This window comes from Nothobranchius furzeri, chromosome 18 (genome assembly GCF_043380555.1).
Source record: "Nothobranchius furzeri strain GRZ-AD chromosome 18, NfurGRZ-RIMD1, whole genome shotgun sequence".
Classification (NCBI taxonomy): domain Eukaryota; kingdom Metazoa; phylum Chordata; class Actinopteri; order Cyprinodontiformes; family Nothobranchiidae; genus Nothobranchius; species Nothobranchius furzeri.
In genome coordinates this window covers 31654891-31678345 of record NC_091758.1, presented here as the reverse complement: position 1 = coordinate 31678345, position 23455 = coordinate 31654891, and the positions used below count along the sequence as shown (strand labels likewise).

Here is a 23455-nt window from a genome sequence, read left to right as displayed (position 1 = left end):
CACAACAAAAGTCACATTTAGATCTTATTTTATCCCAAGGATTATCCATCAATATGCCTGATGATAGATATTAGCCTTTCAGATTATTTAATCTAGAATCAAGGATTAGTTTTAGAATCTCTTAGAATAAGGATGAAATCAAAACAGGCTCTGATATTTATAGGTTTTATTTACTGTGTCTGTCTACACATGAGAAAGGTCGACAGCAGCTTACAGGTCTATAACTTACAGCATCTACACAAATAAGAGGCGAAAGCAAAAGAAGAGAGTTTCCATCATGCTTAGACCCTCCCCTCCTTTAAAACGTCAAACCTGAATAAATGCATCAAATCATACAATACAGAAAACTCCCTGCATTACTGAGGAAATTAAATCCATGAACTAAAAATTGAAAGAGATTGTTTGATGCTTTCACTTTTTCAATGAGAAACTCTGCAAAAAAAAAAAAAACACTCGTCCTGACTGCAGGCGATCAAACTGGAACAAGGCGACTGCAGTCCACCGTCCATGATGTTCCACCTCTCTGGAAGCGGGCCTGTTTGGACTGCAGGAGGCTTTAATTATGTGAAACGTGTGGGCATTGGGAGTACTGGTCTGGGAACGGAAGCGTGTTCTGCAGATGTGATCAAAACCTGGTCACCGCTGCTGGAGCCGTCACACCAGCTGCCATTCAAAGGCAAACATAACATTGACCACCTCCTGGATGCGGGCAATTTCCTCTAGGATGCAGTGCTGCTGCCACAGTTGGTTCAGCTTCCTGTAGCGATCTGGACAAAGGTGCAACGGATTGCCTCTTCTGTAAAATAAAATGAATAAATCAGAACGCGAACAGAGCTAGTTTAAATTAGGTAGCTGGTGTGAATCGATAAACAAAGGTCACATAGAGTTCATGTTGGCATGGGCCCGGGCTGCTTTATACTACGGTGATGACAAGAACAGGTGGCTCTCATTGGCTCGGTTAGTGTGCCGCAGGACAGCTGTGGCTATGTAGTTTAGTAAAATGGCCTCTACTGTCCTAGAACCCCCCAAGGCACCTTACAACACAACATTCAGTAGGTACTGGTAACAAAAATACATTTTCCGAATTGCATTTCACCCTGCTGGAGTCCGTGAATTTTCAGAAATAGAATAAAAGCAACAACAAAAATTATTTTAAGGACAGGAGGAATTCTTACCCCAGATGATGATCAGTTTCCCCGTAATCATCTAAGTATGGAGCTGCGTACATGCTGCCTCGAGTCTTACTCGCCATCAGGACGATTTCACACTCTCTTATCCTGGTAACATTAAACCAAACGTCACTCAAACACACCAGACACTTACTCGTCATTCGTTATGATTGTAGGAGTTAAAGTGATCCAACTGGTTTCTAATCCGCAGAGCGTTTGATCTCACCTGAGGAACAAGCCGACTCCGGCCCCACAGGTGGCCGTGTGAGCCGTGCAGGCGCCCACATCCTCCCCCTCCAGCTGGCTGAGGCAGCAGGAGCTCTGTGAGCACAGCATTTCTCCACAAACCAGGCAAAGTGTCGGGTGCTTCCTCTCGTCATCTGTGGACTTTGGACACCTAAAAACAGAAAAGTCCGAACGGCGGTAGTACCAAAAATAACTTCCGCAGTTCAGTGAACAAAATAACTTTGAGGCTTACTGAAAATGGCAGGCTTTATTGAGGAGAACACTGTAATCCTCAGGAAGATCAATCAAGCGATTCCTTCTCCTTGGATATCTGTGGAAAGAATCAGACCAACTTTTAGAGGAGACTCATTCCAGATCAGAATAAATACAGAAACATGGAAGAGTTTTGCATTAACCTGATCATCTGCCCTTTGCCTTGCAGAGCTTTGATTATAGCCGGACTTCGACACCACCTAAACAAGCCAGAGCACTTGGTTACAAAACTGCAGACCTATGTCATTAATTAGAAGATTATTTAGTTTTTACCTGTGAAGCAGAGGTGAAACGGAGTCTCTGTAGTCCTGGAAGAGCTGGAACACGTTTACAGGAAGGGCCAAGTAGCTATAGAGCGTCTCCATCTGTCCCTGAGACATTACTGAGACATAAAAAACATCAGCCTGGTTACAAAGAGCTCTCCAGACTGTATTTAAAATCAAGTTTGCATTTGACTAACCAGGAGTGTTGAAAAGCTCCTCTGAAGGATTGACTCCTGTAAGGCAGTTGAAAAAAAGAGCAGCGCAGCGCAGAAAAGGCTCAATTCCCATTTTAACTCTTTGTGCAACAGCGCTGCCGGACAAATCTGGAACGGACCTGAGGAGCAAACAACAGTAAAAAGCTGTCAGAAATGGTATGGTTCATCAAAGAGAAAAAGAAAGTAAACCCTCTGCCTGTTTTGTTTAGTTTCTTCTTTATTTTTCTGTATTTATAAAACTCCTGCAGAAGCCCAAAAGCAAGAGAGCATCTTTTAAAGTGCATATTCACAAACAAGAGGGTTCTGGTGGAGCAATAGAGGTCATGAAGTGAAGCTATTTCAACAACAAAACATTTTTTTTAAAAGAATCAAGTCAGAAAGTGTGTTGGGAACATATAATAAGTAAAAAAAAAGCACCTTCCAGTGTGTTGTGATACGGCTGTGTACAACTCTGCTGCTGCTCTGGCCTCCTGTGTCTCCTCCCCATCTCCCACAGCAGGAAAATCTGCGAAGAAATTAAAAACAAAAGCCAAGTTTTGACTTTCACATTTGCTTTAGCCAATAGTTAAATCAAACAGGGAGGCAGGAGATTTGTTTACCTGTAGATGTCAGGAGAACCTGCACAATGTGGGCCATGGTGACCAGGTGAAAGATGTACAGGTTGTTGAAGGCGGAGCTTATGGAGGACGGCTGTAGGTCGACTCCTTCTTCCTGATACAGTGAGGGTATGGACAGCACCAGTCCCACCTGACAAGAAAGGCACTAAAATGTTTGTATTTGTCTTATTTAGGATTGTTTTTAATGTTTTTATGGTGAGATTTAATTAAACTAAATAATAAGGTAAATTTAGAAGGAAACAAATGAAGCAGGAGCTGGTTTCTTAAAGAGAGACCTACCAGGAGATGGAAGAAGTCCACTTCCAGGACAGAAGGTGTGTTTTTTCTGCTCATGGTTGGAAGCAAAACTTAGAAGAGAAGTTAAGAGCTTTTTAAAGCAGGTAAAACTACAGCTAAATACAACCAATAACCTCTGGAGAGGTATCTTGTACGATGCATTTGGAAAGCATTTCTTTCATGGACCACATACCCCCCATCAAATCTGCAAAGTGCCTCTGGATAACTGCCTGGGCGCTCCGAAGTCTCTGTGATGCTGCAAACTGCACAATCGCCTTCAGACCTGCAGTCTGGAAAAGAAAAACAGAAGAAAACTCCAAACTTACCTCCCAAACAAGACATTATTTGAACATTTCCTACTTTCAGGTACGTTTTCTCCAACCTGTCTGTTTTGTAAGGATCCAAACAAAGGTTTGTCCTCTTCCTGTAAAATGTTTTCTGTGCAGACAAACACATCTGTTTTAATAAATGCACACATGAACTGCAGGTAACACTTTAGTTTAGGGAACACAAATTAAACATTAGTTAAATGCCAATTAATGTGCATATTAGTGGACTACTAAGTCTGAATTAGTCATTATTAAGCTATTGTTAGGTGCTTATTACCAGTGCTGTAATTCTAACATTAACAGGCCGTAAATTAAGTTTTATCAAAATAAGCCATTCATAATGGTTTGCTAACTGAAAGTAAACGGTTTGCTGCTGATTAACGCACTGTTGGGTATTTTTATAATTGTACCTTTTTGAGGCCTAAAAGATGCCCAATTTGTGTTATTAACACTTCATGAATCTCTGTGTTTGCAAACTGTGGCTGTTCATGAAAGGTTGAGCAGAGAAGCTCGTTTGCAGTCAAGGATGTTGATTCCAACCAAACCTCTGTACCTCTGTAACCTGAGAACAGGGTATCTGCGGGTTTAAGGGAGGCAAATTTAAGACTTTTTAAGACCTTTTTAAGGCCATTTTGACCAAATTCAAGCAATTTTTTAAAATTAAATTTAAGCTATAACTTCCAGCTATTGCCTGGAACCGGTGCTAACCACGTCGCCGCCAACGTGGGATTAGCCATCCAGTTACCAATAAACTTGCACTTCCCCATGGTGCAAGCTCCCGCTAGCTTAACCAGCTAATGTGCTCATCTAAAAATATCCCCCTTTCACAACCAACTGAATGTGTACAGTTCTGCTTACGCCAACATCATACACAAAAAATGCTGAACACTAACTAGAAATTCATGAAAATTTGATAGAAATAAAAGAATGTTGTTTATTGGGTCTTTGCACATTTAAGACCTTTGGAAACTGGATTTAAGGATTATTTGTCATTTTTAAGGATTTTTAATTTGGAAAAGCTAATTTAGGACTTTTTAAGACTTTTTAAGGACCCGCGGATACCCTGTGAGAAGGCCCCGCCTTCTCCATCCTTTGCTAAATAAAACCCCTGGCTAACTGAGAATACGGGGAGTGATGTGGGAAAAGCCTCGGAGGAGGTTTTCCCCTGCGTTAACTCTCCATTATTTTGGGGACTCAGGGTAAAATGCCATCCTTGTTGTCATGAGTGTTTATTTTAGGTTCCAGTGTTATGGAGATGAAATATTACCTAACATTTAATTACCTAACACGCACACACTAATTAGCTCAAATCAATATGTGGCTTTTAAAGAAGTAATTCAGGGGGAATAGTTATTCTGCAATAAAAACCAAAAATATTAGGTTCTGGTATTATCTAAATAAACACCAAACTCCACCTGTTAATAGCGCCTAAACAACAATCCATTAACCACTTGTAAGCAAGAATATGTTCCCCATTCTAAAGTCAGATTTTGTTCATAACTAATTACTAGTAGTTGAGTATTAATTAACCACTTAAAGGAAAGAATATCTTACCCCTGAATTACTTCTTTAAAAGCCACATATGGATTTGAGCTACTTAGTGTGTTACTCAGCAACAAACCGTTTACTTTCAGTTAACAAACCATTATGAATGGCTTATTTTTGATAAAACTCTTAAATTACGGCCTGTTAATTTTAGAATTACGGCATTAGTAATAAGCTGTTAATAAGTGCTTACTAATGACTAGTTCAGACTTAGTAGTCCACTAATATGCATATTAATTGGCAGCAAATAATGGTTCCTTTGTGTTCCCTAGAGTGTTACCGAAACGCAGAATGCACGAAGTAACAGGACTCTACCTATAGCCTGAATAGTGAAAGCACATGTGTTCCAGGCCATGAGGGGCACGCGTGGGCAGAGCTCATTGGGGGGCGTCTTTAATCCCACTCTGTGGACCGTGGTGGCACACACAACCAGCATCTCTGCAATGCTGTCTGAGAACTTCCTCCTGAGAACCAAACAAAGTATTCAGAAGGGTTCTTGATTTTTAGTGAAGATACTGATGAAGTCACTCACGGTTCTTGTACGCCGTAGGACAGAATGGATCTAAAGTCTGCCTGGGTATCACTACACAGCCCAGGAGTCCCGCTGCTGCCATCAGGGTTGAAGTCTTTAAAAAAAACAACAAACATCAAATATTTGGTTTTAAGTCTAAATCCACGTGTCATTTAGATGCTCTGTGATTTTCTCACCATTGTCCTGCATAACCGACTTGAGGCCTTTAATCCTGGCGGTGAGGACCTGGATCCATTGAGGCAACGACAAATTCTGCCCAATTATCTCTGCATTTTCACTGTCAGAAGAACAGAAAAAATAACGTAATCATGTTTGTAAAAACAACTAAAGTTGCAAACTGACGGAGATGCAAGGAAAAGGCGTACTAGTTAAACGTGAGAGGTTCTAGCGGGATGAGAGGGATCACGGTGTTGCATAGAGACTTGCACAGAGGACAAAGGTACTCTCCGTTCTCCAGATCAACAATCAGCTCGGCGTGGAGACGGTTCCTTGTGGTACTCTGAACAGCCTCAAAATATCTGAGAAAGACGATGGTGCTGTAATAGGTCATGTGCATCTAAAAGGTTGAGTGAAATCAACAGCAGTCCTCCTCTTACTCACTTCTGCCAACACGTAGCATGCATGACGTGTCCACAGGTCCCAGTGTGGGTCCCCACGGCCAGATCAGGAGGCATGAAGAGAGGATATGTCCCTGAGCCTTTCCAGTGACAAACACAACAAACATGTTCACAGATGTCCACATACAGCTGGGACTCTTCCAAGTTAGATCCTAGGACTAGCTACAGGACACTGACCATCCATCCTGCTTGGTGGGATCTTTCCTCTACACTGTGTCAGAACTGTGGACCTTTGGACACATGCAGTCAGCACCATGGCTGGAGCCTGAGGCAGCACCTCCTGCTCCTCTTGACAGAGAATACAGGTGAGCACCTCCCTTTCAGCTGGAGTGGGTCCTCTTTGAGGTCCAATAGCTATGCAAAGCTCCCTCTGCTCCATGGTGCAACTGAAAAAACAAACATAACCAGATTTAGAATGAATATGGCTAATGCGATGTACTCTGGAGGTTCTGCTTACTGCTCAGTGGATGCAACAGGTTCTCCTTGGTTCCCGCTCTCAGGCATGTTGTCGTACAGCATCTTGTTCGACTCAATGAAGTTCTTCTGCATCGCCGACATCTGGGCCATAATCTTCTGTCGGTGGAGCTTCGCAGCCTCCGCTTTCCTCTTCCTCTCAGCTTTCTCTTTGTCCTGAGCACTCTGGGTTTAAAAGAGAAGCAGGAAAATCAGTCAGAGTCACCCCGTCCAAACCTCAACCCCGCTTTTATTTGTTTTCCGTTTACTTCTTCTGGTTTGGTTGTCTCCATGCTCACTGACACTGTGGGACTGGACTTCTCTCTAAGGCACTTGATGATCTCAAACATCTGCAGGAAACAAACCCATCAGACGTGAAAACGATGAAGAGGCACTTTAAGCGACTCACTCCAGCCCACCTGAAGAAGCCACACGACCATGTCTTTCTGAGCTTCCAGTGAAAGTAAAGTCTTGATCTTGGACAACAACAGGAACACCGACTTGCCATGTTCTGAACCGAGAACTACAAGAACAAGCACGTGTCGCAAATTTACAGCAACCTAACAGGAAAGTCACAAACGGACTGCGTTGTCACTCACTCCGCGCTTTAAGACTGAAATCAAAGGTCACTTCCTCCACAGTGATGCTTTCCAGCTGTGTCTTCTCTTCCAGGAGTGCTTGGCCAATCAGGTGAAGGGCCTGCATGCAAAAATGGAATGGTTTCAATTCACAGCTGATAAAAGGAAAATAAATAAATAAATAAAAATTAAACATGAGTGCATTACCTACCCTTTGGATCATGGCTTCGGTCCAGTGTGTTGGCAGGTCTTCAGCAGCTCTCTGCAGGATGTGTCTCAGAACGAAAACAAAAACATCACAGCAAAGCAGCTGCACTACGTTGGAGAACCTTGGACAAAAGGCTCGTGGCATCGGAGGACGAAGAGCTGAGCAGAGACGCACCGTTAGTCCAGAGAGGTCAATATCAACTAGTTATCAGAAGTGGAGCTAGTCAGTCACCTTTATCGTTGCCCTCCTGAGCCCTCCTCTTCTTCTGAGACTCTTCTGCCTGAGATCATGATGAAAATAATAATCATTTACCCTAAAGCCACTCTGGAGCCGGTCCGCTCAGACCGAGACGCCGCCCTTACCTTGCTGTGCTGAGATCTCGAGTAATGGTAGAAGAAAGGATTAAACTCAGCGAGACAATCTTTTTTTACTTCGTACAACCCATGTCCCGACACGCCCGGCTTTCTAAACGTCAAAACAGAAAATGCTGATTAAACTTTGATGCAAGAAAGAACATTCTCAAGTCAAAATCTGTGAACCTTTTAAAATCCTAACGTACTTAAACGTTGCGACTTTGGTTATTACAGCTTCCAGGCCCGTTTCGAAGTTCTCCTAAACACAAACAAAACCTGATTTTGTTACATCTGCAAACGTAGACGAGGTGTATTTCAGGATTTAATGATGCCTACGTTCTCTGGCAGGTTTTTGACCAGGGTGCTGTGAGCCATGGGCTCAATGCACAGAAGGTGGATGACCTCCCTGGTGGTCACATCCTCTCTGGTGACCTGACCGATCCCAGGAATGTACCGCTCACCTGCACGCACAGAAACAGTCAGACGTCTAGCTTCCTGTCAGTAAAGTAAATAATGCTGAACGTGAGACCGTACCAAAGACGACAATCAGCAGGAAGAGCATCTCCTCTGTCAGACGATTCCACTGCATCAACTCATCCTAGAAATCCAGTTCACCTCTATTAATAATAATAATAATAATAATAAAATCTGGCGATAAAACAAGTTTTAGTCCAGGCTGATGTTCACTTGCCTGATCTTTGCTGGAACGGCTTCCGTTAAAATATTCAAAAAGCTCAAATCTCAGCAGGATCAGCATGAGGAAGTGGTTTGGATCCATTTTGGAAGCAGCGATCTGCAGGAAACAGAAAGAGGCTCATGTTGTTAAATAAACACACACACACACACACACACGCACACGCACACACTCACCTGGAGCATGATGACATCTTTATCATACATCTCGTCTCGGCATTTTACATCCTGGTAGTAGTAGACCTGTGTGTGTGACATTAAAACAACGAACCACGTTTCATTAGAAAACATCTAACTGACTTATTTAGGTGAATGAAAACAAGCGTTTCACCTGGCTGACTAGCGACAGCCCGTTTCGCCTCCACATTTCGGCCGAGACCTGTGCAGCCAACACCACACACCGCAGAGGATGCTCTGCCAGCAGAGTGAAGTCATAGCTTTCCTGCAACAAACGCAAGCACATTAAAATCCTTTCTTCACTGAATCGGCCACAAAAGTCCAGAAATCCTCTCCAGTCACTTACAACATTATCCAGATGTTCGATTGCCCCCGTTTTACACAGAAGCACATACAAGCCTATGAATCACAAAACACAGAAAAGTCAAAGTTGACCCATTTATATAGAAATTATTATTAACTGTAAATGACTAAAGTTCCCCTACCAGCCAGCAGCCTGGAAATGGGCAGGTGTATGCTGACCGGGTCCTGGGAGACCTTATATGGTGGAACGTGGAGGATGTGTTTGCACATGTAGTAGTCAGTGGCCTCTTTAGGGAATGGCTGATTGCTGCACTGCTTCAGCACCGAGTAGCACTCCTTGAATGTGAGCAGCAGGATCTCCTTCTGGGAAAGGAACTCTTATGAGAATACTGAGAAGAGCAACCTCTCTCCTTCAGGTGAATAAATGGGTAAAAGCTTCTTAATGTTGATATGCAACATTTAACTTGAGCTCGTGTGCGTTTTAGGCTGGTATCGGTAGAATTATTCATTCAGAACAGTGGAATGAGCACGTATCTGAAGGTTTGCTCATGCAAATATTAGTTTTATCAATCCGCTATGCAAATGCACATGCACGGCCGTAAATGTGACAGTGGACGTTTGCGTAGCGGCTCACATCAGAAGAACACCAATCCTGAAACATGGCAAGAACGTGGCGAAGCTGAATCTGGAGAGTGAAACCAGCCTCCCACTCGGGCTCCACGGCGATATGCTGACCCAGCTGCCGCTTCACTTCCTCCATTCCCTGGTGTTAAAAATCCACAGAGTTATTTAGGATATGGTTTTACATCAACATAATCAAATAGTTAAATAATGAACTCAGTTGGAATAGTTTGCACCTGCATGCATTTGAGAAACCCAAGAAAATCCTTGAACCCTTCCAGAAACTGTTCCCGCAGCTCCTCAGTCCAAACCGACGGCTTACTGATGAGGATGTACCTGAAGGACAAACGAAACTCACTTAACCAATAATGCTATGGTTTAGCACATTTGGGCTCCATAACTTACTAAGTTATTATTGAAAATGGTCATGTTCTATTTGAAATCCCATCATTGTCGGAGCTTGTTAATCACCTGAGGTCGTGAAAGATAACCTGGATGCGTGAGAACTTTTCAGAGTTGTAGCCCTGGAAGAAAAATCGACCGTTGCCATCCAGATGTTCGTGCAGCAGCTCCATGCCCGTAGCAACAATCACTTTAATGACATTTCCCTCTTCGATGAGCTGCCTGGCCTAAGAAGGAGACACAGGTGAGAGAGAACAGAGGTGAATAGTACTGTCACAGTTAGGGCTCGGTTTTACTGTATTTGAGCCGGTCTGTGGATGTGTTGTTTGCTCGGCTACATCTGTTAGCAAGATAAACGTCAGAATAATGAAAACATTTAGAATAAAAACCTGTTTGTTAACGTATTTTGGTAACGGTTAGCATGACGTACTTTACACTAACGGTTTCAAAGATTGTACATAAAAACAACAACTGCATCGTCTGTGCTGTGAATCGGTCCTGGCAGCCACCCCTTCTTCCTGGTGCATCGGTTCAACCCGAGGTTTTAGCATCCAATGAGCAGCGAGGGGGACAAACAAGAGGCTAGTCTGGCCTTAGCCAAAGGTGCTAAACACACATGAAAGTCACGTTGTGTATGTGTTAATGCATACTTTTCATGTGATAGACATGCATTTTTGGACCAGCTACCTCTGCTAGCTTAGCGGTTAGCGTGCTACATAGCAGAAGTTACATCCATCTGCTTCTGGTCCACGAGTCTCCTACTGACAAAAAAGTTACTTTAATTTGTTTTTTGTTCAGGGACCCATGAGCTTACTGGATGGGGAGGAGACTAAGGCTCCCCTTGTTCACTTGACTTTTCTCATTCACTGTAAAGTCAGTGTGTAGCGGTGAAATCTGTCATCGCTGAAACGCTTTCCCGCTGCGGATGTTCCAGATGTTGTCTAGGCAATTCATCAGTAAAGCGTATTAAAAGTGTATTTAACAGAAATAAACACAGTTTTTCAGTAGGAGCCGGTAGGGCTAGGACCTAAAATCAATATCACGATATATTGAGGATTTCACCTTGATAACGATAAATGGGCGATAACTTCTGGTATGAGCAGAAACAAAAGTCGTCCACTAGATGGGCCAACCTAGACACACATTTTTTTTTTTATTATCAAATTTCTTGACATCTTGATAATGGTAAAAGCCAGAAATTTTGATGATACATTTTCGATTTCGAACCAGTATAGCACACGGGCCTGGTCAGAGTCCAGATTGGAAAGGCAGCGATGAATCAGCAAAGAGTCAAAAAGGCTATGTAGATTCAGCAACACGTAATACGAGAGTTCATCAAACAGAGAGGATTTAGCACCACGGTTCATCCAGTAGAGATTATTCACCAGCAGGAAACCAGACTCACTAATGTGGGAACGGTGAAGATCTGAACAGACAGAGCTGTGATGGATATACTTCTGTCATGGTCATCGTTGATAAAGTCTCTCTGCAGCTGCATGTAGTGCTGAAAAAGACAAAAGACGATTCATTTAAAGAACAAACACATTGAAAATGCATCTGTGCTTGCTCACCTTTGTAAACTCAATAGCAAAGAGCCTCTTGAACTCAGCATCCATTAGCATGCTGCAGAAGATCAACTCGTGTACGATCTTGCGAGCTCCTTATAAAATAAAATATATTTCCTGAGTTAGAGTTTTGTAAAATTTTATTAGGATCTTGAATGTAGAAAAATCCAGTATAAGGTAACTTACCTTTATACATCTTAGCATCGCGCAGCATGAGTCTGCTGATGGGACATGGCAGATCTCGGTCTGAGTTTGGCTCTAAAGCCACCTGGCAGAAGGCGTGCCTGAAGCCAGCTGCAGAAGAGGCCGCACAAGTAAGTGCAAGGATGCAAACGTTTAATGTTTGTGTGATCTGGGCATGAGAACAGTGGCTGCAGCACCTGAGTAACCAATGATCTTCTGGAACCAGGATCCCAGGCGGAGTGCAAAGGTTTGATGAGCCATTACTGTTGCATGAAGGATCTCCACGCGCAGCGGCTGTGTGGAAATGTGCTCAGAGTTGGCCTGCAAACCAAAAATAAATAAAAAAGAAATGTGAATCTGCACAGCAGCAATCATTTATTATGTCCATCTTAAAACTGAGATCTAAACTGGCAAAGAGCCAGAGGAGTGTTTACCCTGATCGAATCTTTAGCCTGGAGACAGGAACGAAGGCTCCCTCTCTTTACCGCCCGCCGGCCCTATTCAACAAATAAAAACCACCATCAATTTGACCAACTCCCTTCTATTCGTCATATGAACTCAAACCTAAAGTCAAAAGGAAAGCACAAGGTACCTCTTTATCGATAAGTGCTGTGTGTGTTTGTGCTTCAGCCTGACCACAGTTGACGGAGCGCTGCAGGGTGTAGATCACGTGGTCGTACGAGTGGTGCTCGTCATTGTACAGGACGCAGTAGAAAGCGTTTTCTTTGGTCCTGCAAGGATCCAGACACAAGTTCAGTTTAAGTGGAGGCGACCGTATGAGTATGACATCCGACGGGGGTCGTACCGAGGCTGTAGCGCAGCGGATAGCTCAAAGGACTCTTCCCACACCAGAAAATCTGTCATGTAGCACAGCAGGACCCGGAACAGCTGCTCCGCACGTTCATACAGCTGAGGCTGCAGCACACAATCATCCTGCACAGAAGCAGATGAATATACCATCTCTAGTAGCTTTAAAATCAAAACTTTCATGTAGTCATCAGCCTCTGAATGAATGTTTCTCATGCTGCACCTTCTGCACTGTAACTGCTCACCCTTTGTCTTTTTTTCTGATTCTTAAATCTATTTGTGTCACATGATTTTAATGTTCGTGCTATTCGCGCTAAAGAAAGCACCTTGAATTGCCTCTGTGTATGAAAAGTGCTCTACAAATAAAGCTGCCTTGCCTAAATATGTAATTTCCTGTGTTGTAATAATGTGAGCGTGTGACGTCAAATCGGAACGAGCGCTACCACGCCTTAGAGAGTTAAACGTTCTCAGTGAAGCGGCTGCTCGTCTCAGAAAAAACAGCTTCAGATCTGGTTTAGCAAACACCAAGCAGGCTGTCAGACCGAACCTGGTGACCACCTGCTGTTTATGGAAACACACACATACACACACACACACACACCCAGAGGCATCAAGGTATAGGCCTGCTTATGATCCCTGAGAGTGATCTTATCAGGGTTAAACCTAAACACAATAATCAGCAAACAAAAGGTCTGACAAGCATCTGCTCAGAGTCAAACCAACAGCATCCATGCACTGTAAACAGAAAACCACACACACACACACACACACACACACACACACACATCCACACACACACACACACATACACACATACACACTTTTCCTCATCCACTGAGTCGAAGTCTCAGCCAGGACGGCGGTGTTCGTTACTAAGATGAGAAAATAAGCATTCTGGGGTTCACTGACACAGAACGGGACAGGAACATGACTCCCACATCCCTGCTTCCGCTCTGTTACGTAACTCACCGTTACCATGGCAACGGCTGCTCCCGGGTCGTGTTTGGAACAACAGGGGCCTATCTTCCAGGCTTCGACATCGCCACAGTCACAGAACCCCCCGCCTGAAGAGGCGTGCATCTTTAGAAGAAAATAAAGCAAACAGATGAGTCACTGGGTGGGAGATAATGAACACACACACACACACACACACACACACACACACACCAGTAATTAAGTTAGATGTTTGGTTTAACTGTGGGAAACCAAGTGTGCAACACATGAAAATCCTGACAAGCCCAACAATCACTAACCTAAATAACGTCCAAAAATGGTTCACACGTACGAATTTAACACAGGAAGTGAAATGTGCGATTTAAAAAAAGCATTTTATTTTATCGTTAATGAAAACGTTCAGAATTCTCCTCTAAGGGTTTGACTTGTTACAACTTTAATGGATGAATAACAACTGTGAGGTGATAATGACGTTTACAGTTAGAGACTGACCTTGTAGCGATGGCCTTTGTGCACGCTGTCCTGGAAGCAGTCCATGCAGAAAACACACGTAGGGTCTATCGCACAGTCCCTGGAAACAAAATCAACATGAAATGACATATCCCTGTTCAAAATTTTATAAATAAAATTAAAGTTATTTTTACTTTGAAATAAAGTGACAACAGCAAAAGAAATATTTTAAATTTGTTTTATTTTAATGCAACACTCGCCTTCCCTCTCAGTCAACTCTGAATCTGTGTGAACTGTTGCTTTATTTCCTTTTCATTTTGATTTAATTAGTAAAACTAATTAAAACATAAAAAGTCACTTTAGGATAAAAGTCCCAGAAACGTGTCTGAATCCATCGTTACTAAAAGTCTCACAGAAACCTGGGAGTTTAATCATTAACTATTTATCATCAACAGCCTGAACGCTGTGCCGCTGCAGATTAAATCTCAACTTTTGCGTATTAAAGTGATATTCCACCCCTAAGTCAAATTTTGTCTATTTCTGCACTCGCCAGAGTTAGGTAAGTGAGAAAAAAGCATTTTGTAACCAGTGCAGTAAATCTCCTGGTCCGGTTGCAGTCCGTCTGCTTTAGCTTAGCATAAACGATGAAAGTCAATAGCAGAAACTAGCATTTTGTGTGCTAAAGTGATTAAAATGACCCAATAATGATCCCAGCTATTCCTGGTCAGATCACTAATCATGCCGACTGCAAACTAAAAGTAAGAAGTAACAAAAAGGATTTCCAGGAGCCGACTTAGACTTGGGACTACATTACGACAAAGCACGGCTGTAACCCGCCGCTGTATAGCGCATGGCTATAACGCAGCGTCGAAAAAGCCTGCGGCGGCCAAAACACAACAGCATTGTAATTGCATCATTACAATCCATAAGTGGTCTTTTTAAATCTAATTTATTGAGTGTTGCTAATATAAATTACTATAAGCATTAAAGCAGCTTTCTGGAATTTTCGCCTTTCAGAAATTATGATTTGTCAGAAATCCGTAAAAGTGATTATCTCATCATGTACTGTGATATAATGTAAGCGATACGTCTTTGTTGTTGTTGTTGTTGTTGTTGCTACGCACGCCCCCTGCCAAAGAGCTTTATGCAATAGGAAACTGAGCACCGACCAGAACTAACCAATAGCGTTAGACTACTGCCTACTTGCTTGAAATTTAAGGAAGTACCTCGGCTGATGCAGAGTTGATGAACTTTTCATGGACAAGTAAGTCTTTAAAATATAAATATATGAAAACACAGCATGACATGAGGATAATCCTCATTAAACAATGTGTTTTAGCTCTGTTTGTCGGCTACAGAAGAACATTTATTAACAGAAATGTGAAGTTGCCATCTTAAAAAAACAGAGCAACAGAGTTTTTGTGTGATATGCTTGTCAGCCACTAGATGGTGCCATCGGATAAGAGAAATACTCCGGAAAGAAGCTTTAAGTGTGGCTAATGTGTGTGTTCGTTTACGGATGCCGGAGGCTTGTTAAACCGCTGTGTTATATCCATGTGCCATGCAGTGGCGGGTTACAGCAGTGCTTTGTCGTGAAGTAATCCCAAGTAGAGGCCGACTGATATATCGGCCGGCTGATATATTCATCCATCCATTTTCTGAACCCGCTTTGTCCACGCAGGGTCACACGGGGGGGGCTGGTGCCCATCTCCAGCGGTCAACAGGCAATCAGGCGGGGTACACCCTGGACAGAGAGCCGGTCCATCGCAGAGCAACACAGAGACACACAGGACAAACAATCATGCACACACACACTCACACCTAAGGACAATTTTAGACAGACCAATCAACCTAACAGTCATGTTTTTTGGACTGTGGGAGGAAGCCAGAGTACCCGGAGAGAACCCACGCATGCACAGGGAGAACATGCAAACTCCATGCAGAAAGATCCCAGGCCGAGAAGTGAATCCAGGACCTTCTTGCTGCAAGGCAACAGCTCTAACCACTGCGCAGCCCGATTCAATATTTTCTATATCGGCCGAAATTATTTTTAAAAGCCGATAAAAATTAAAATAAATCAGGCACCTGTGTGGCCAACTGCCACCACTACTAGATGGAAGAAATGGTCCGAAGGACCCCAACACACCGATTTTTTTTATGTTTTGGGTTTGTTGTATATTTGAAGTTCATACAGTGAGTGTTCAGTTGTCATTCACAATCAGTGTGCTGCAAAAACGTGTACATACTGTATATCAGCCTTAATGATCAGCTTTAGATATCGGCACAAAATTCTTTAAAAATCGGTATCGGCCTTAAAAAAACCATATCGGTCAGCCTTTAGTCCCAATCCTAAGTCCGCTCCTGGAAATCCTTTTTGTTACTTGTTGCTTTTAGTTTGCAGTCTGCATGATTATTGAGCTCACCAGGAATAATTGGTATCACTATTGAGTCATTTTAATCACTTTTGCACACAAAATGCTATTTTACGCTTTCCATGTCCATTGTTTATGCTAAGCTAAAGCAGACGGACTGCTACCAGACTAGCAGATTTACTGCACTGGTTACAAAATGCTTTTTTCTCACTTACCTAACTCTGGTGAGTGCAGAAATAGACAAATTTTCAATTAGGGGTGGAATAGCCAAAGGGCTGATCTCTACTGTGCTTTTTTCTCCTAGATGTTTGTTATTTTTTCACATGATCCAAAAGCCTTAAGGTGGACAGCCTCAGACAATAACACACACACCTGTTATGTCTTTAGAATCATTTATATTTACACTAAAGCAATAATCTCTCAAGATCAGATGGTCAAAGGAATGTTTTAAAATCCAGAAATACTGTAAAATACTTCAAACTAGCGTATTAGAAGAAGTACAGAGTTTTTTCTGTTTCCAGACCTGCAGGAGTAGACAGTCTCTCCCTCTTTGAACACACGCCCACAGAGCTGGGAGGAGGTGCTGCCCTGCTTGAGCTTCTCCAGACCATCTTCAGGATCTTCTCCGAACAGGAAACACTCGAAAGGGTAAAGGAGGCGGCTCTGGGCGAGCTCCTCTTCCTCCTGGAGGCAGGGCTCCTTCTTCAGACAGAAGATCTGCGGTACCTGCTCCTTCAGGTGGCGGAGCAGTTCGGCTCTGCAGTCTGCAGCTTCCAGCCATCCCTTAGAGAAGACAACAGAGGAGGAAACGATGTGGGATCTGACCACCACTGGCAAAAAAAAAACAAAAAACACCTGCAATAAAACATCTTACTGTTCAGTTAAATAATCTGAATTATTTAGACTGGAGAGTTTTTGTTAATCTGGTCACTGAATGAACGTGCCTTCGATTTTTAAGAATAACAACATTAATTTAATTGTAATTAACATAAAAATATGTGTATTCATTTACATTATATATATTTTTTAAATCCTCATCATTGAGTTATTTTATGCAGGTCTCAGGTGAATTTTAAACTTAACTGATTTAATTAAACGTGCAAAAATAATGCAGCAAAGTGAAAAACTTTGGTTTCCAGCAACTTTTTGTAATGAGGCAAGAATGAGTCATGCATCTTTACTCTGACAGCGGCAACTGGGCTGAACTCTGGTGTCTAACATCTAAAGGGAGCCAAGAGCAAAGCCAGTGAACAGCTGATGAATCTGTAGAAACGTAATAAAACATTGCGCATTGACTATACCAACGCTGATGGATAATCCTTCCTGGGAGAACCCTTCCAGTCCATTATAGGCCTAATAGGACTAATATAATGAGAGAAAACCATGTAAATTCCTGGGATGAATAAAAAAATCAATAGAAAACAAGATAACCAGTTCTGGCAGTGAAACGCTTATATACGCATCCTTTTACTACATAGAGAAGTATGTAGCAAAAACAAAGAAGTAAATCGACTATATCTAAATTCCACAACAATCTGATATTTTTATTTAATCTAGGCTCAATCGCATCATGTGACATTTAGTACAACAAATATACATCTGCCAGCCAATTTATTAGGTACACCTTAGTAGGGATGTCCCGATACAACTTTTTCCACTTCTGAATACCAATATTGCAGTCTTCAGTGTTGACCGATACCGATATCAATCCGATACGATATCAGCACAAATCATACATATTTTTACTTATTTCCTAGTGTGCAATGTATGAAAGGCTTGATCAAGTGATTTTACTCAATCGGAGAACAAGAGCCAATAACATTAAGTATGAACAGTTGGTTGCGAAAATGTGAACCTTAACAGACCGCTTACATCAGAGATTTTTAATGCCGTTCGATATAATCCGATACATTGTTTTTGGGCCGATATCGATATCGGAACGGGACATCCCTACACCTTAGTAAACCTTTGCTTCAAAACTGCCTTTTGTCACTGGAAACCTAATACAAAGATGTTGGTCTATATTTAGATAATAGGATTATCAAGCAGTTCATGCAGATCTGTCACCTGAAAACATGTGATGTGAGTCTCCTCTTCTAAAATGTGATTAATTCGATTCAGATGTAGTGACTGTAGCGGCTTGAATAAAACATCATTTTGAGATGATTAGAGCTTTGTAGTATTATCCTGCTGGATGTAGCCGTCAGAGCATGGGTCCAGTGTGGAAACACAAGTATGGACACTATCGCCAACAATAATCAGGTACGGGCCCAGACCATTACATCACCACCAGCAGCCTGAACCGTTAAGATGGATCCATGTTTTCAAGTTGTTAACATCAAAGTCTAACCTAACATTTATGAATGTTGCAGCTGAAGTTGAGATGCAACCTTTTGCTAATATCATGATGAAAACTGCAACACTCAGACCAGCCTGCCTGGCACCAGCACAAAACCACATTCATTACCACTGAAATCCCCTTTCTTCCCCAGATAATCAGACAAAACTTCATCATGTCCACATGTCTAAATGCTACCACCTGATTGGCTGTTTGTGTTAATAAGCATCTGAACTGGTTTACCTGCTAAACAAACTGGTGAGTGTATGGTACATCCACGCCAGGAGTCTGTTTAGGTTCACTTACATAAATATGCATCATCAGAACAAATATGTTTTTGTGTACCAACTGAACACCTTGAAAATAATACAATGGATTGGATGAAGCAAGTAAAATTATACAAAAATTATATTTCGGTTTTGAAAATAAAACTGAAATAATTTATTTTATACGAAACTAAAACAAAAACCACATTAGACGGATTTCTCAATAATAAAACACAAAGGCTGTAACTACATTAGGACGTTTAAAAATGCGTGATTATGTTGGTGTTTGGGAGGCGAAAATATCTGAACAGGTAAACCTAAATATGAATAACAACACAGTAACAGTAGACTAGTTTACTTTCACTGTAAATAAACGGAAAAGGCATTCAGGACCTCAGGCTAAGCATTTTAAATGTCATGTGTAAGCACAGAGGGGAAAGACAAACACTTACATCATTTCTCATGGAAAAAGACTAAATTTATCCCGAAAAGAAGTAAAAATAAAGTCGGTTTATCCGTAATAAACAGCGTGATGCCTCTCTAATGCTAGTTAGCCTTGGCGGCTACGACTATTATTAGCCTGGCAAGAACAACCTTCTACCATAATGCAGTAAAACCTTATTACACATGATTTTTTTTTTATTTTAAACTCCGTCGTTTTGCCACAAACTCTCAGAAAGCGCTGTCAACGGAATTAGCTGAGAGAACATCATACCTGACTCAGCTCCAGCCTGTTCATGGAATTCTCACTGTCCGCCATATTCCATTTGCCGTAAGTAGAGGCGTCCAGCACTGTGCCGCGCGCACGCCCGCCCGCTAGGGGGCGTCTCCTCTCGATAGGGCGAGTGAGGGGCGGGGGTTAGAGAGTTGAACGTTTGACAGAAAGCTGAATATGGACTCCATATTTCATGAGAAAGTAGGTTTAAACATTTTATAACACGAATTTACCTGATTATATTTACTGATTTTTGATTAAGCGGTGTCGGTGCTCGATCTGCTGAATAGTTTTACCAGTTAAGTAGCCGCTATCGAGGCGTTTGTGATGGAGTTGTTGTACAAACTGCTAATACGCTAATTCACTTGCTAGTCAGAGAATGTGAAAAGTTAGATTTTTAACATGATAACTATTCCTGGCGTCATGTAGGGGTTTTGTTTTCTTGTTAGTTAATCGCTCTCTGCTTGGCTGGGTCCTCGTTGGGCTAGCTGCTACATGTGTTTGTTTTGGTTGAGCATCTTTATTCCAGAAGTCCAGCTGATGCTGGATGCTTGTTACATTCCTGATCCTTTGTTTGCAGCAAGAGGGCTCCCTCTGTGCCCAGCACTGCCTCAACAACCTTCTGCAGGGCGAGTATTTCACTCCTGTGGACCTGTCCTCTATCGCTCATCAGCTTGATGAAGAGGAGAGGATGAGGATGGCAGAGGGGGGAATGGCTAGTGAGGAGTACAGGACCTTTTTACAGGTGTTATGAGACAGAGGGTACATATTGGTACAAAATGTTATCAAAAATGTAATTTTATTCATGTTTTTCTTTCGAAAATGTGTTTAAAGCAACCCTCTGGGAACATGGATGATAGTGGGTTCTTTTCAATACAAGTGAGTTTACAATTATCTTTTTATTGCTTCTAAAATCCATGTCCTCTTCTGTAATATCACTCTTGTTTCAATATTTTCAAGGTGATTAGCAATGCTCTTCGAGTCTGGGGCTTGGAGCTACTCCTCTTTAATAGTCGAGAGTACCAGAGCCTAATGATAAACCCAGTGTAAGGTTTTAATGTGGAAACATTATGATAGAAGATCCTGATCTCTCATTTCTTTAAGCTGATGCTTACTTTGTGTTTCAGAAATGAGAAAGCCTTCATTTGCAATTATAAGGAGCACTGGTTTACTATACGCAAACTTGGACAACAGGTGTGTGGCACTCACTCACTTACCTAGTCATACTTGTCTTATAGCAGCTTGATTCACTAAAATTCTCTGTTTCCTTTGCAGTGGTTTAACCTGAATTCACTGTTGACAGGACCAGAGTTGATATCAGACACATATTTAGCACTTTTCCTTGCACAGCTACAACAAGAAGGTAGCATCAGAAACTGTACATTTAGAGGTTGAACTGGAGAAAAGATGATTAAATTAGTTCTTTTTTTTTTTTGCAGGGTATTCCATATTTGTGATCCGAGGGAATCTCCCTGAGTGTGAGGCAGAGCAGATTCTTGGGATCATGAGGGTCCATCAGCAGCAGCGGCCAAGGCTCATCGGAGAGGAGGAAGCGCAGACGAGTGCGGGGTGTGTGTCATTTTGTTCACAAGGGTTCTGGTTTGTTTAACTCGTCTGATTCGTGCGTTTTGCTGTAAGCAGAAGGTCGGCTGCTCTGAGCCAGACAGAGGTGGTTTTTGGTGTTGAGGATGAGTCTGTGGGTGAAGATGAAGAACTGAAGAGAGCTCTGGCGCTCAGTAGACAGGACATGGATGTGGAAGATGAAGATGCTGATCTACGCAGAGCCATACAGCTCAGCATGCAAGGTCAATTGTGTGCCATGTGAAGGTTTTAAAACTGTTTGAAACTTGTATTAAACTTCTAAACATTAGTTTGTAAAATTAACTATTTGCATTTGTCTTTCTGCAGGAGCAGTGATGAGCAACAGGATGTCAGACAGTGAAGGGGAGGGTGTAAAATCTGGAGGGCAGGCAGCAGAGAGCACTACAGGAGAACAAAAAGAAGGCCAAAACGAGACGCTTACAGCCGAAGAGCTGAGGAAGAGGAGACGAGCCTACTTCGATCGGTAAGATCTACAACGACTGTTTAAATCCCTAAACGAGCTCTGCCCACTTAGAAAACAGATGTTTCTGTGTTTATAGGCAGCAACAAGCTCAGCCAAGCATTCCTCAACAAGCAGACAAACATTCAGCGGCTGATCCAGGTGATTAAATCTAACTTAGTTCAGAAGTCATGTGACTTGATGACTCGTTTAACCTGTGGCTCTTATTTCCACCAGGATCAGTAAACACTGGCTCTGAGGAGGACCAACAACAAGCTCCCATCCAATAAAGTGGTGAAAGTTTTGTCCGTGTTGTTTACCTGCAGCCTGGATTCAACTCCCCTCTCAGGGGTGGCTTTGCTCCTTCTTCTAACCTTTTGCAAATGCAAACATAAGGGCAGTCAGAAGGCTGACACGTGGTTACTCCCCCGCCCCCTTCCCGCCTCGTTAGTCACTGACTGAGGAAGAGAAGAACGACAAAGAAAAGGCAGCACTTTCTCATCTGAATCTTTTAGAAAGCACGGCCACTGGACCGGAGAAGACTCACGATGCAGTTTAATCCAAGTTTGCAATTTGCCTTTTTACCATGGCGCCTTCTATTTCTATCGTACAGTTTTATATCCTGGTTTTGTGTTTCTTTTCTTAAACACGTGGAAGTTATGTCCTTACTTGCTGAGAGGTAAAACGAAAAGGCGTTCAACAGAAGCAATATGAGACCAACGTTTAGATTAAAGCTTTACGGAAAACAACAAAGCCTCCTGATTTTGTAGCGGTTTTTCGTGCAACACACAAGTAATTAAAACACAGTTTCAGTCAGTCATTTTGTTTTATTGCACAATAGTTCTTTTGTCCTGTCAGAAACGCTAAAACAAACAGGTTATGTATTCCTGACACCATCTGTCTTTTTCCTTCTGGTGATGTTGAACGTTTGAAGAGAGCAGTATATTTTTGATGTTATCAGATTGTTATTTTCTTAAATGTCTCTTGTTAAAGCGCCCGTTTTATTTTTCTCCTGGGAGCAACGATGTCACCGGCAGACTGACCCCTTTTGTCTTTTTCCAGCACAGCGGGATCATTTACTGTTAGAAATGTCTGACATGTCCGGTTTTATAACATCCGTGTTAATTATTTCTCAAGTATTGCTAGAATTTGTTTTGAACTATTTAGTGATGGTAAGAAAATACATTAAATCAAACATGCTGCCTATCAACACTCAGAAATAGCTTATCCCTTTACTCGTGCATGTCGCAGCCCCCAAAGCACTCGTTAAATTGCACTGATTGGAGTCTTCGGTGACGTGGGTCTACATTAATGTTGTCGTGGCTGAAAGACTGATCCATTGAGAATTTTCAGAAATCATCCAGAAAATCCAAAGAGGAATTTCAAAAATGCTGTTTTATTGCTGAAAGCAATAGCCTGAGTCAGATGTTTGTGTCGAATGGTTCGTATTACATATTTTCTGGAACGTGTGGGATTTATCTAAAAGCCTAAAAAAAATGAAAGGATGATCGGATGTTTTCATTGTTGTCTTGGATTGGCTGTATGGTTTATTCTTTTTTAAATGCACACGTGTGAGAGGATGAATTGTTACATGTTGGCTTTTTCTGGTCCCTTTATTATTTTCAACCACTTAAGTACTGTTTGTTTTCATGTTTGCACAATTGATTATTTCATTTAATGTACTGTTTAGTGTTGCAGGATTAAAGTGATATTAACTTGTGTGACATTTGTCTTTGTGCTTTTTGGTTGTTGACGGATCTTGGGATTCTGTAAAAGTGCTCATGATTTTTTATATTATTCAACTTTCCGTTTGCATTAAACATTAAAATACACACTAAACCAGGCTGCTTACATAATCCAGTCCAACTTTATTCATAAATATGTTCAAAAAACTGAGAAAGTGCTTTATATCCAT

At 42.0% G+C, this 23455-nt stretch overlaps 2 protein-coding genes across 2 annotated transcripts; one reads left to right on the top strand and one right to left on the bottom strand.

Moving 5' to 3' along the window:
* Positions 1-151: 151 nt before the first annotated feature.
* ubr1 (ubiquitin protein ligase E3 component n-recognin 1) lies at positions 152-19607 on the bottom strand. The gene is made up of 47 exons (XM_015970091.3): positions 19500-19607; positions 16704-16963; positions 13851-13929; positions 13374-13484; positions 12403-12530; positions 12190-12328; positions 12032-12094; positions 11795-11918; positions 11601-11708; positions 11421-11509; positions 11255-11353; positions 9919-10076; positions 9684-9783; positions 9461-9589; positions 9009-9189; positions 8870-8922; positions 8678-8788; positions 8524-8589; positions 8345-8446; positions 8188-8251; positions 7990-8114; positions 7860-7912; positions 7663-7765; positions 7532-7580; positions 7304-7458; positions 7114-7213; positions 6934-7037; positions 6784-6864; positions 6519-6700; positions 6239-6447; positions 6045-6141; positions 5810-5962; positions 5621-5721; positions 5445-5538; positions 5228-5376; positions 3421-3476; positions 3232-3328; positions 3042-3109; positions 2745-2892; positions 2563-2650; positions 2128-2264; positions 1941-2049; positions 1811-1867; positions 1648-1725; positions 1396-1566; positions 1176-1277; positions 152-796 (listed from the first exon to the last, which is right to left on the bottom strand). Exons 1-47 carry the CDS (start codon positions 19542-19544, stop codon positions 655-657), a joined length of 5217 nt encoding a protein of 1738 aa, XP_015825577.3. The 5' UTR covers positions 19545-19607; the 3' UTR covers positions 152-654.
* atxn3 (ataxin 3) lies at positions 19587-21844 on the top strand. The gene is made up of 11 exons (XM_015970095.3): positions 19587-19700; positions 20080-20244; positions 20334-20378; positions 20460-20545; positions 20627-20693; positions 20775-20862; positions 20939-21068; positions 21141-21304; positions 21408-21564; positions 21641-21702; positions 21778-21844. Exons 1-11 carry the CDS (start codon positions 19677-19679, stop codon positions 21828-21830), a joined length of 1041 nt encoding a protein of 346 aa, XP_015825581.1. The 5' UTR covers positions 19587-19676; the 3' UTR covers positions 21831-21844.
* Positions 21845-23455: the final 1611 nt, after the last annotated feature.